Here is a 14,404-nt window from a genome sequence, read left to right on the forward strand (position 1 = left end):
TATAAAGAAAGTAATCCGGGTGCAAGCAAGGCATTCATGTCTTGGTTTAAAGTTTTAAAAGAGAAAATGCAGCAGCTCCTAGAACTGTAGAAAGAAGTTTAGGCTTTCTAAAACCTGACACTACAGCATGTGTGGGCAATTCCAACACTGACAAATTAAGCAGAAAGTCCAGAGAGGAGAGAGGCTGCCACACATCTTACCGGAGGATCTAACGGAAACCGGAGCTGTGCTCAGCCAAGTCCTGCTCAGGTGGGCGCCGACAAACGGGCCTTGTCCCGGAGAGCGGGCAGGCCACCGCACAGCATGGCGGCGGCCGCTCTCCAACTACACCCAAGCCCCCACTAAACAGAGGCGATCTCATCATCCACCGGCGCGGCCACCTTCAGTCTTAACACAGGTGGGCGTATAAAGGCCTCCCTGAGGGAACCTAAGGAATTCAGCTTGAGAGAAAAGAAGGCAGAAGGAAAACCTGACTGGGGTGTGCTGTCCCTGTCGGGCCCAGCCTTGCCCCTGCCTTTGGTGCGGGTTGTCAGGCAGTGCTACCATACCCGTGGCTGGGCAGGCGCCACCCCCCTCCCCCGCCAAAATAACCAACCACGACAACGAAAAAGAAGGGAAAAGAAAAAAAAAACCCGCACAAGAGGAACACCACCCCCCCACCTCGAAACTACATTTCCCAGCGTGCCTCCGCCCTCGCCCGCTTCCGGCTCCTCACGTGACGGCTCCTCACGTGACGGCTCCCCGGCCGCGCCATGGCGGAAGCCGAGGAGAAGGTAGAGGCCGTGAGGGCGCTGCCCCGACGGACGGGGCGACCCTGGGGAGCGGAGGGACGGCGGGCCTCAGCCAGCCCGGCAGGCTTCAGCCAGCCCGGCAGCACTGCGGGGGCGCGAGGGCCGGCGGCGGGGCGGGAGCGGCGCTCGGAGATGGAGGCGGCGGTGCGAGGCCTCCTCTGCCCCCGCCGCCCTGCGTGGCCCGGGGCTGCCTGTCGGGTTGTGCCTAAAAAACCTGATAAAACGGCCAGGGGAGGGCTGCGCTTTTTGGGTAACAGCCGATGCGGGAAGCTGGGGGCCGGGCGGGAGGGAGAGGGTTAGGAATGCAGCTGGCACCGCTGATTAAGGAGCTGGAGGGCCCGTCTGAAATGGGTGGGCAGCTGTGGTTTTACCGGGTGGCACAGAGAGAGACCTGAGCCGGTTCATCTCCAGAGGGAGGGCTTCCTCCTGAGGCAGAATGTGAGCAGTTCGGTGTGCCTGACCCGGGGTTCTCGAAAGCGGGTGTTCTCCTCGAGCTGCCCCTGCCTAGACCCCTCCTTCCCGAGAAAAACCTAACATAAAGGTGAGAAGTGAAGCTCCCAGTCCTTTCGGGTACTTTCTTTGCTGAGCCAGCACGTGTATTTTTGGTGTGCAGTTAAGCTGTGTGATGTTTGTCCATCCTGGATGCCTGAAGGTGGGGGAGTCTCAAAATTACCTCAGGGAACTGACCTTAGCTGGAAATTGGGATCTGGTTCCCGGTTTCCCCGCTGTCAGGGGTTTTGCTGGGAGAGGCTGGCTTCTCTGGGCGAGGCTTCGGGGCCCGCTGTGGTGAGTTCTTAACTGTCGCCGCCTTTGGGAGGGTTCTCAGAGTAAAACTAACCCTGGCAAATCTTCTTACCTTCTCTGATAATACAAGAGGTTAAAATGGCCTGTGTTTTGCTCTCTTTGGGCTACAATAGGAAAGTTTGCTGATTTCCTGTGGGCAGCACGTGCACCCCTGCCGACAGGGATGTGGGTGTTGCGCATGTGGGTGAGCGGCGGCTGCACAGGTTCTGTCAAACCCAAGTTTCGTGGTTGTCCCCTCCCAGCAGCTTGAAGTTAAGGGCCAAAAAGTATAGTTGATATGATCTGATTATATAACGGCGGGGAAGGAAAAACCCCCTATCCATCAAGTTGGAAAGCCAGATTAAGAATTTATGGAGAAGTTATGCTGGATCTGCTAAGTGAGAGACTATAAAGGTGAGAGATTACTTCAGATTTCTGTGGCTTCCTCATCCGTGTTCCCGTTCTCCAATCTTAGGCTACTTGAGCAACCGCGTTTGTCAGCTGGCTGAAGCGTGCTGCACATTCTCCTGTAGAGTCAGAGATGTACCAATGACAGCTATTCCTACATGAGTTGGGATTCTGGTTGTCTACAAATCCCTGTTGAGGGATTTCCTTTTCACAGTTACAAGGCTACTAAAAAGTACAAGTGGGAGATAATCCTCTCAGCTCATGCATTTGGAGGGGCGGGAGAGGAACCTGACAAAACTCCAGGGCAGTCATAACTGCAGTTTGCTCTGCCAGGTTGACTGTGTGCGTGGGAGAACTCGGGCAAAAAGCTTTTCATAGTAAGTTGCTAGCAAAGTGAATTAGTAGGTAAGTGTCAATTCTAAACACCTTCAGCTAAGTTCTCCTCAGGGAACAAACACAGTTTCTGCGTGTCTTTCCTAAGCCAAGACTCCCTGTGAATTTTTGCGTGTGATTTTCTGCAGTAAAACATAAAGGCCATGAAGAGTTTGCCTGAATTTGTATGGTGTTTAAGAAGTTTAGTAGCTGTAGTTGCAGTGGCTTGTGAATACTGTAGGGATACCAGGGTACATGTTCCAGATGAAAACAGGTTGATAATTTCTTGATCCACACAGGTTGATTAATTGAATCAATTTCTGGTGTGCCTTGATTTTGTAGGCCAGTATTTTCCAAGCATGCACTTGCACATAACTTTCAGCTCGGTATAATCTTTATTGCTTAAGTGACTCGGATGTAAAGAACAACTGGTGTAGCAGCAGGTGGGCTGTTACTCCACTCTACGCATCTGTGAGTCTGTCTGTGTGGTGTTAAATAGTGAGCTCATCCTGAAAATTCTGTCGCTGCCTTTCCTTACATTTGTGTTCTCCTGAATAGCCAAAGCAATTAGAAGCAGGTATCGGGGTGGGGGCTGTGGTGTAGCTGCTCTAGAACTTCTCGTCTGTACCAGCAAGAATGTCACTTGCTGTAATTGTTTATTTTGTATAGGAGAACAGATTAACTTTTGTTTTTCCAAACAAATTCTTCTGTCGATACAAACTATGTGAATTGTATCAAAATATCAAAATGGTAGTGCTAATAGTTTTCATTTATAAAGGAGATGGGTAGGCAATTCTTGGTATTAAGGAGAGAAAGGCAGTTTTTCTGTTAGGAATCTGATATTTTGCATTGGACTTCGTGTGTTGTACTAGCTTGTCCAGTAGGCTGGCAGTGTTACATCATGATATTTTATTTCTGTCATCGTTCAGTTATTGCGAAGTAGAATTTAAGATGCACAGGGATTATATATAACAAAGTTGTTATTTCCTGAAAGGTGACTGCATCTTGTGAGTAGAGATAGTGAGACTGATGGACAAACAGTTGTACTCACAAAGTCAAACCTCAACTTGAAAGGATGCCAGGATATTACTCCCTCTTCATCTTCCATTGACTGCCATGTTCTTTCTACGTGCAATTTCCCAGTTCATGTTGTGAATATAGACTACACAGATAACCCTTCTGTGGGCTGCATGTTTTAGAGGAGGACCTGGCTGTAGTGAGTGAAATGGAGGAAAAAGATGGCAGTAATCATGGTGACACCTTGCACTGAGTTTCAAGTAGCAAACAGAAATGCTGCTTTTCTTCTCCCCCATCTGTATCTCTAATCTGTGGTGATGGTCACTGCAGTCACTAAAGGTGAACCTCCAGTAACGCAAAGGAGGCATTTGCTTTCTGCCTAGACTTCACAATCAGTGCATTTTATAAACGGGGAAAATAAATAAATGTGACAAACTGAAGATGAGACTGGTTGTCAGTGTATTAAATTTTCTTCCTTTTCCATTTCTCTTTAAACTGTTGGTAACTGTGCTTTTTTTTTTTTTTTTTTTTTGCACCTTCTGTGATGAAATTCTGTACCTGTTTATATTACTGTCCAAATACTGCTTCATAAGATTTGAAATGCTGCCGTCTCTCTTGCTTGGTCTGTGTTTATATCATATTTTGTTGTTAAAATGCTTACACTCACTGTCAGCGTGGAAGTTGTAACCTTTTATTGCTATTGATAACAATAAATACGTTAAGTAAATCTTCATTTTGCTGACCTCTCTGAGGAGGCATTGCATCAGCAGATTTTCTCAGTGGACAGGTGAGAGATTAGCAGGAGTTGACTTACAAAATTTTTTTTGTCGGACAGTAAGAATCATTGCTGTGCCAGAGAGAGATATTTTAAAGGTGCAGCTGCTTCAAAGGCAAGAGGAGGTCATACGGCTTGCATTGAGGTGGGATGGGAAGAAGAAAGTCGTTAAATGATGGATTTCTATGGAAAATGGTTTGAAATTACTTGGTTTTAAGAGAAGTCTGTTAATAGCTGAGTAGTTGAATACCAAAGCTAGTTTGTCGATAACTTGGATGGGCAGTTGCTTTGCAAAACTTGCTACCACTTCAGGATGGAAGGAAGCTTTCACAGGGACAGATTCTCAGGTGATCCAATCACTCTCTTTTAGGGTAACTGACAATAGTCTTGCAGTCAACTGGTGCCACTGAGTGTCAGTGTGGCACTAGATTGCAAGTGCAAGCACAAGTTGGGTATGAATGGAAAGGGTGGAAACTCTGAACTTTGAGTGGCTTCTGCTTTGTCTTCTGTCTCTTAATAAAGGTTGAAAAAGTGCTTTAAAAAGGGAGATACTGCTCAGTTATACAAGTGCTTACCTAATTTCCTCTTTGTTCTTTCTGTCATTTTCAGGAAACCAGGTCGAATGAGGAATCAACAGACGAATCTGAGGTAAACCTGCTTGAACTGCTTCACACTTGAATCTGTGTCAGCGCTAGTTTTTTGTCTGTATGGAGGGAAAAATACTACTTCATTGGTTGTTTTAAGAAGTTTTGCTATACTAGGTAGCAAGGAAAGTTAATCTAGTCTTAAATTATTAAAAAGGAGATGTGATTTGCTATTAGAAGGTTCGTTATGTTTAAAAAAACCCCACAGTCACCCCATTGTAGTAAAATAATTATATATGCAGTAATACTACATTCAGGTAATTACTGTGTTAGTTTAATAGCTTTCACAGTCTAGATTTAATCACATTCTGTACAGTTTCTGTTCTTCAGATGACATTTTGTCAAAAATTGTCTTGTGTTCTGGAGAGGTCTGCCTACTGTGCTGTAGATGTAGAAGCTGGAAAAGGTGGACTGGGGTTGAGGAGAGGAAGGGAGCTGCAGGGCATTCAAGAATTTATCCACGAACACCAGTGTACTAACTCCAAACCTGCTGTTATTGAAGGAATCATGAGAGATCTGGAAAAAGATGCTTGGCTTTGGTGTGGTCTAGGGTGGCTACAGGAAGGAAGAAATAAGGGTGGTTGAGCAGCTTCAGTTATGGCCACCAGAAAGGTCAGATGACACAGCGCAGGGTATTACCTTGATAGAGTGTTTTCATCTCATTCGTTATGTATCTAAGTGAAAGTGGCTCCTAGACTTCAAAAACTTTAATGGACTTGTTTTTAGCAACATTTTCTGTTCTTTACATAGGGACAAATCTTCATGCTTGGGATCTGGATTTAAGGACTGAGCAGGCAGAAATACTAATTTCCAAGACAGTGGGCACTGCAGAGACTGCAGTGGTGGGTTTTGAAAAAATGTTTTTGCAGAGGATGGTGGCTTTGTTTCTTGTGGGATAATTTTTTTGCCCTCTGCCTTGCATGAGTGGCTGTCTGTAGTGGCACAGTGGGCCATTCCTGGTGAGAAGCAGGGATTTTGTTGGCCCTTTAACTTTCTGTGTGAAACAGCTGCCTGGACCAGACTTTTTTTGCCCAGAGTGAATGGTTTCGTTCTGGATGTTGCTTTGTGATGTGAAGTACACATAGACAATGACTGGGCAATGACTCAGACTCCGTATTTAGTAGAATAGTAATCCTCTCAAGGGTTGACATTCACGGGATAGTGAACTCAATACTTACCTGCTGAGGTGTGTTTTTTTTACTTTAAAGCCTATTGCAAATGAGAACTTGTTTTAGAGGCCTTTTTAATGGCCTTTCAATATTTCAGTCTGTAGTAAATAAGTATTTACAGCAGAATTAATCATGAATGGGTTACCTGGTTGCTGGGGTTATATTTGTTTTTACCTTAAGCAAAAATAGGAATCATACAACTTTCACAAAATTGAAAATCATAAAATTTCAACAAGAGCTTTGTTAAAGTTGGTGTCCTTTTTTAACGTTAGTTTCACATGCGTAGTGAAGTGAAAAGGAAATTTTCATACTGAGCATGTAGGTGCTGAATCTAAAGAACAATCCATTCATCATTCGAATGCCTGTGAAAACACTTTTTGTGAGTCGTCTTTGAATAGTAAGTCCAGTTCTTTGAATAGTAAGTCCAGTCTGTAGTCTTTTGACGCTACACAGGTGGCAGATGAAATGAAACTTTGAAACCATGTTTACGAATTACATGAAGGAAGTGGTGACCAGTTGTCACAGTCTTAGTGTTTACGTCGCTCATTAGACTATTTCTAATGATCATTCAGATAGAAATCAAAAAATAGTGGTAGAATCAAAAGATTGGAGTGTTGTCAGTGCTTGCTTGCATTGCTGGTGTAGTCAGAGATAAGATTGAATTGATGGCTTCACTCTGATGGTATCATTTCTTTTGGGTGGTTCATAGTTTTAATAATCGGGTGGATTTTATGGTGACAGTACTATAATCTGAGACTCTAATCTTTGCAGCCTGTGTCCAGTTTTACACATTAAAAAATACAGTATTTATGACGTGGACTTTGTAGACATCATCGTAGTAATAAAGATTTTTGTGTATACAGTTGGTCTTGTGTTTCATTTAAATTCTTCCCATAAAACTGAAAATTATTACTATTGGTTTCAGAGGGCACATGACACGTACCCAAGTTATACTGCAGAAGTCTTTTCTATTATGGAGGAAGGTCATTTTTAACTTCCCTGTTTTGAGTAAACGATGTCCCTGTCTGAACTGGATGTGTAAACAAAATATGGACTATTTTTCTGTATTTTTTTTTTACACAGCTGTGCCATTATCTTAGTAAAGAATCAAACATACAGTAATTGTCTTTCATGCGGCAACTCTTTTAGTATCATTCCTTTAGCAGCTCCTGGTAAATAAGATGCTAATTCTAACTTGCTACCTGCTTGGTTTGCTTTGAATGCCAGGCTCTTTAGCAAATGTGAGGATGCTTATTCGCACACATTTGGTGGTAGAGCTTTATGATAGGCCTCAAATGTGGGAGTCTGCAAAAATTGACTGTCTTGAATGTATGTGTGCGAAGAACCCTTCATTTTAAGTTTGGTTCCAACTCTTGCTTCTCTGGAAATTGAGTTCCTGAAGGTGTCTAAGTGTTTAATACTTTTCAGCTGTTTAAATTGGAATGTGTAAAATTCAAAGGTGTTCATTAGCAGAGATGGTGCATATGCTCAGATGTTAAGCAGACCTTTCAGTGTGGAGATAGTGGTAGTTACTTGTGTGAGCACTTGTAGAAATGTAATAGATCTTTCCTGGTGACTACAGTACTACTTACACTTTTATTTCATATCCTTACATATGATACATTTTTCTTTTCCTATAGACAGACTGTTATATATTATACGCTGGTATGATGAGGAAGCTGTATATCTAATACAGTCTTTTAATTCTCAAGAGAAAAACCTACTTGGTTTGCTAAGTAATACTACTGTAGTCTTGAAGCATAATTATTTTCTTTTTGTACCTTCTGGTTTTGGTTGTTTGATTTTGTTTTTTTAATTGTGCTTGGAAAGTATATTTGCTTTGCTTCTCCCAACCCCGGCTAATCATTAAATATGCTACATTTGGGACTGAGTCTGAGCGGGTTGGTTTGACTGAAAAGTCCTAGTACAATGTGGTTTCATTGGCTTATTTAATTTTATTTTACAGCACCTGGAGCTGCATGTTTGGACTGTCACATTTGATGAGATCTTAAAAATAGACAACAAAGTAATCTGAGTTTTGGCTGTTTGTAAACTGTGGAGGAAAAAAGTCTGCATAATTTATGTACAGCGTGAATCTGAATTTCTGGTTTCAAACCAATTTTCTTCCTTGCAGTGTGTCTCTTTCTGTAAAATCCTACTTTTCTCATTTGAGCTGTTTTCTGTCAGGCAGATACTTATATTTTGCTGGCTGTTTAGCAAAAGATGATGCTAATAAATGTGTAAGTAAATAGGATTTCTTCAGTAGCAGCACAATGTGGTGGTAAGGTGAGATATACAGTGGTATTTTTCTTGCATTGAAGTTGATGCTGCTGCCCAGCCTGCAATTTTCTCTTTGAAAGTTTTGCTTTTAGTGAGAGAATCCTGTTATACTACATAATGGACTGCAACAAATTTTTATTTTCATTTAAAACGAGTGATCTTTAATTTAAAGCAAGGAATAATTAGAGTACAGTGGTGCACACAACAGCATGTATTGTGAAATGCACCCATGAATCACTTGCATTCTGTGCAGAGAGGAACTGTTTTTGTATCTCTTAATTCAAAAGAAAGCTTATTAAAGAGCCAACTTGAGTCTCCCCGAACCTCCTTGCTGCTCTGCGCTGTAATGCTATAGAGTGTGTTTATTTACAGTGTGTTGTAGTTGCACAGTATGGCAGTCTCCATACATTATGTTAAACTATGAAGTCTTGTGAGGTCAGGTGAATGTTATTTTTGTTTTCCCTCTACATGTAGTGCACATAATATTCCTACTGAGACTTAATTTGTACTGATAAAAGCATATTTTGCACCTGGAAAATTTCTGGTCTGCTTAAATTAGTAACAGTTATATCAGGTAACTTGCATGTAGCAGAAAAATGTTTGGAGCTGTGCCTTGGGGTCCCAGGACCTACAGCTTCCGTCTCAACCTCAGACTTCATGTACAGGTTAATTATGTTCAGGCTTCATGGACAGATTAATTATACTCTGCCTCTGTCTTGCCTGTGTGTCTCCCTGTCCCCTCCCCGCCCCCCTCATTAAAAAATGGAGCACTAGTTTTGGACCTCTGAGAAGCAGAGGGGTTCAAACCCCATTTGTGAGTGTGAGGTACTGATAATATTACAAGTCATGGCGTATCAAAAGCCAGAACCTTCCTACTCTGTGGGAATCGAAACAAAGTTGTCATCCTGGAATTTGGTTAGTTATTTGTTAAACCTTTCTGCTCCTTTCTAATTTACAGCTGGGGCTATGAGCAGGTTGCCCCGGTCCAGGATGTATCTTCTTTACAGGGGGCACCTTTGCAAGAGCAAGTGTCAGTGGAATCGTAAAATGAGTGCTATGTCCCATGAAATGATCCTGTGATTATGTAAGGAGTTTCACTGATTTTTTTTCATAGGTGCTTCACTACAGGATAAATTTTTTGGTTTGTATTGTTGGCCTGTTAAAGAATACCATCAAAAACGAGGCAGGTGGTTGCAGATGTTCATTTTCTGCAAAAAGTTATCAAAAATATTTTTTTTAAAGTTGCATTAATAGGTGCATTGCTGATTTTTTTTACTAGGTACTTGTGTGTGCAGTCATCAGTGTTGCATATGTTTCCATTCTAGCACTTCCATTTTTATATCTCCTGGTCTTAATTTTTTTGGGGCTGTTTTCTGATCTTTCATCACTGGTACCCTGTGAAAAGGATATGTTTCTTCATTTAGTTTATACTTTTAGTTATTTAAAGACTATATTAATAAAGTGTATGAGACTTTGTACAGAGGAAAGTACTGTAGAAATTCTTGGTTAACCCAATGCTCAAGCAATTTATGGTGGTTTAGAAATATCCCTTACTGATGCACTTTTGCTACTGAAATTGATAGTGGTTTTGTTCTTTAAGGTTTTGAAAACTGATCAGAGCAGGAACACAGTTAGGAAACATGTAAGCCTTGAAAAGAGGCAACTAAAAAGCCTTGATGTTTCTTTTCAGTGCGCTCCAGATCTTAGTCATGTAGGTTGGGTCTGGATTAGGTCAAAGCAATTAAATAATTTCAAGTAAATAAAGCATCTGGTAAAAAAGCCTCCTTGTCATACTCTGTTTCCATCAAAATGTTCAGTTAACATGGAGCGTGGAGCATTGGGTTGGAAGAGGTGAGCTCTTCTGTGGCTGCTAGCTTTTGAAGGGGCATCACCATTGCAACAAAAAATGGTTGGAAAGTAGATATGGCTGCTGTACTTCAGTCCTACTTGCCTTTTTTTGTCTCTTGTCTGACCTTTGGCAAAGTACTTCTTTTTATCATGCCTCTTTTGCTTATTGAATAGCTCAACACTAGGTTGCCATTTTTCTCTTCCAGTTGTTTTAGAAGTATAAAATGGGAGAAAAATGCTCAAAAAGCATATTCTGTTTCACATACCTGAGCAGTCTGAAGAGAGATTGCTTCCAGCTGCCTGGCTTTAAGTGAAATTGGCCTTTTAAATGGGGAGAATGGAAGGAAAAGATATATAAATTCCAAATAGAAAGTTCTCCTCCTTATTAATGAGAAAATGTATCATGCAAATAATTTATCAATTTGAGTCAGTAGGATGAGCATATTAAATTATTTATTGAAGTTTAAATGGAATCTTTTCATAGATTAATTTGAAAAACAAGTTTGCAGTGACGAGTAACTAACATTGTAATATACATCGTTAGAGGATTGACTTGCAGGAAAAATGGATTATTGCTATATTCTTTTAATATCTTCTGGATTTGAGTGAAAATTAGATACTTCATTTAATGAGCTATTAATATTAACCAGAGGTGCCTGTTCTATCTGTGTGTTGTGGAATACATAAAAAGTAAAAATGCTGCTGTGCGTGCTATATAAATTACATGCAATTACAAAGCTAGTGTGTTAACAGAATATGCAGATGTGGCTTTTCCAAAATACTGGATATATTCATCTGGCTGGAATAACACTCTGGACTGGAAGAAGGAAAGTAGCGGGGAAATTAATCTGTTTACCATCTAGATCTTCCCCTGTGGTGAGTGGGTGAACTTTAAAAACTACTGTTTCCAAAACTGCACTGTAGGGTTTTCGTATGCAGTACATCACAAGGTGGCAACGGGGCTGCTTGAGTAGTGTTCACGGGGGAAACAAATGGTTGTCCAAGCTCCTTACTCAGCAAAAGGAAAATACAAGTAGAAATGCGTAGTTTCATGGAGATTTGAACTGTGTTTGGATTTTTCAGTGTTGGATATAGGCACGGAAGATAAAACAGCTGATCCCGTGATGCCTCTGTATGGTGCATTTGATGTGGATGGGCAGGTTCTGCCCTTCTGAACACTGAAGGGGATTTGAAAGTTTTCAGGTGTTCTTTGCCATGCACAAAACTACCAGGAAAATAAAACAAATTGGTGGGAGTTGAAGTGAAACCAAATTGTACTATATGGACATTTTACTACCTTTTTTAACATGCCATTTATGATGATTGCTCATGTGCAGTGTGTCATCTGTGTGTTACTTCTGCTTCACAACTTGGCTGGTGCCCAGCTCTTTCAAACCTTGAGGAGTGAATCTTCAATTGGTGTTCTGCAAATATAGTGTGACATTCTGTATACCACAACAGTTTTGTGAAGAAATAAAATGCTCTCTACTTTGCCTTTCATCTGTGTGTCGTTTCATACTGTGAATGTAGTCCATTTTGATACATATTCACAGGCAGCCATATCATCTTAATTCCTTGCTCCTGGTGTATATCTGCATTTTCCCAAAGAGGTCAAGGTATTAAATAAATCCCTGCGGAAAATGCATGGGGAGAACAGAAAACTGCTGTGTGAAATTTTACCATCTTAATCCACGTTTGCCAATTTTACAGCCAGATACTGGGAACGTGTTGGTGATTTGCCTTATGAGGAATCAGAAGGGAACTGGATGGGGGGTTATTCACTTCACTTCCTTCACTGAGCTAACATTACTGTATTTTCACCGTAGAATTAGGGGGAAATATTTTTAGCAGGACAAGTCACAAATGTGTTTTCATGGTTTGTAAATTTCAGTCTTCGTGCCTCTTGTCTTGTGTAGCAATAGTTGCAGAACGGAAAGTAACTGTCCTACAGGTTGGAAGCTTGAACAGGTTTTTAGTATTTGTTCCAAATGATTGCAACATTTATTCCAGACTATATTAATTCTCACAAAACCTGTGTTTAGATAGGGTTCAAAATACAGCAGCCCGTGCTCTTTCACTCTGTTCTGCGAGTGTTTTACAAAATTTGACAAAATAATCTGATCTTTTACAAAGATAATGGTATGTACTCCTTGCCCACCTCAGTAATTTGCATCTTTGTTGAAGTTACTAGCCAGGTTGTCACCTGAGATAAGTAATTTTGTAATATGACTGTCTTTTTGTAGGAAATTGTTTGGGGGATTTTTTTTCTCCCCCTCCCCCCCCCCAATTTTGTCGAAGCAGGCTAATAAACAAGACCATGGGTGTTTCTAGCTTTTATTCGCCTGCTCTATGTGCTTTTGAATCAGTGACTTCAAGATGAAATGTTTTTTGTTATTCTTTAATTTATTTTTTTTTCTGCTTTGTTAAAATTTTCTTGTAGCAATGAACTTCTTAATACGAAAATAGTGGAGGAAGAGAGGTTCATATTCTCTCGATAAGTTTTTGTCTCCAGAGGGTCTGTGGGATAGAGAGTGTAAAGTTCTCAACATTTAAGTTCAGTATAGTAAATAAAACAACAACTTGCACTAAGATTGTGTTCCAAATTGTGCAGTAGCTAGCAAACTGGGCTTTTAAAGGTTAAAGGCCTTAGTCTGAGTTTTTCCTGGCATCCCTTTAGTGTAAGAGATTTGATTGCATTGAGAGAAATTGAGTCAATATCATATCCTGAAAATAGCATAGGTAGTCCCTTTATCATTGAGACAGGAACAGAAGTCTGGAAGCCCTATCCTAGGGATGGAGAAATAGTAATGATGAAGCTGCACTTTGCAATAGTTGTGTATTCTTCTACTGTAATTATCCTTGTTTGCTCTGTGTCACTTGTTTCTTCAGCACAAGTGGATGTATCTGCCAAAACAGTGGGGGATGGAGTGCTTTCTTCTGTTTTGCTTTTGGATTTGTTTTCTTCTTTTAAAAGAAGGCAGGGTAAAACCTAGAAATGGGCAGCAGGGAGGATGTGGTGTTTGCATCGTTTTAGAACACGGGAATTTTTTTTTTTTATTATTTTTTTTTTTAAATAAGGAAATATGGCCAGATCTATGTGAAGATCTTTCACGCATGACTTGGAGGTGTTACCTTTTTAAGGACGGAATGGACTTTTAAGTTGCACTCTGTGTTTCTTGATTATACAAGGTGACAATCCACTACTCTTTTTGCAACAATGAAAACACAAATTTTGGCAAATCTGTGTTGCGAATTTCCAGCTATTTTTATCCAAAATAATGAAATAAAGGTTCCAGTTGTTGTGAGAATAAACTTGCGTTGGGCTAGGGATTTTGCTGACTCCCATGTCAGAGTGGTGGGCTGTAGGTCGTACTGTGAGTGGTTGCCTTCAAAAATGACAGCATCAGAGGCAAACAGTGAAGAAGTCAGATGTTACAATGGAAGAAAATTGACTTCTAAAACTTTCCAAAGGCAAACCTCCCTCCTCCCACCATTTCTGACTAGAATTGGTCATCTTCAAATAAGGTGAGCTTTCCAAATGGTGCCGAGGAAGAGTAAGACACTGTGGGCGTACGTGCTCAATGCAGCATGTGTAATAGCAGGTCAGGCTACTTGAAGTTGCTGTAAGGAAACAAAGTTTGCTTTTGGTGTAGAAGGAAGTGGACAAATGTCCAAAAATATTCTTGGATCCCTTCTTATGTCAAAAAGGTGTTACACCGATTCCAGTTTCCTATACGGGGTTCAAAGCTTTTACCTCTCGCCTTTAAAGTACGAGTGATAATCTGATGCCAGCAGGTGTCAAGTGAGAGTAGAATTGATGAAGACTGAGTGCTTTGTGACTATTAAATGGGAATAAAACAAGGAAGAAGGGCAGAAGGCCGATTTACCCCATCACAGTTATAACCAAATTATCATACTTAAAGTTATGGGCATGATAAGCCATTTAGTAGATTAAGAGTTTTTCTTCATTTTCATCTTTTCAAAAAAACAAAACAAAAAACCTATTCAGTGTTATTACTGAATTATACAGGGACTTTAAAACATAATGTGGAATGGAATGTGAAGGGATCTCCAAAGTGTTGCTGAGGAAGTAATGTCATAATGTTGCAAAGTTCATCAGCAGATGTTAGCAATTTGTTATAACTTGCCTTTCAATGTTTTCTAAAACTGCTTTAAGAATATTAATCCTCCTGCATGTGTTATCTCATGTGTTGCCTCTGTGTGATGTTTTTGCTTGTAGCAGATTTTTGTTGTTTTTTTTTTTTCAATTCAGTAGTCATATTCCCATGTGTAGTAAATGAGCAGTGTGTTCACTTG

The 14,404-nt window shown here is 40.8% G+C and overlaps 1 protein-coding gene across 2 annotated transcripts in view; it reads left to right on the forward strand.

Annotated features, from left to right (window-relative positions):
• The first annotated feature begins 710 nt into the window (after positions 1 to 710).
• The window catches only part of VPS41 (VPS41 subunit of HOPS complex), a 115,431-nt gene continuing 101,737 nt past the window's right edge, over positions 711 to 14,404 (forward strand). For both annotated transcript variants that reach the window (XM_075418604.1, XM_075418606.1), the window contains exons 1-2: positions 711 to 773; positions 4,756 to 4,794. In XM_075418604.1, coding sequence (XP_075274719.1) covers positions 753 to 773; positions 4,756 to 4,794 — 60 coding nt within the window. In that variant the 5' untranslated portion in view covers positions 711 to 752. The remainder of the gene's footprint in view (positions 774 to 4,755; positions 4,795 to 14,404) is intronic.

The sequence above is a fragment of the Opisthocomus hoazin genome, chromosome 4, assembly GCF_030867145.1.
Source record: "Opisthocomus hoazin isolate bOpiHoa1 chromosome 4, bOpiHoa1.hap1, whole genome shotgun sequence".
Taxonomy (NCBI): domain Eukaryota; kingdom Metazoa; phylum Chordata; class Aves; order Opisthocomiformes; family Opisthocomidae; genus Opisthocomus; species Opisthocomus hoazin.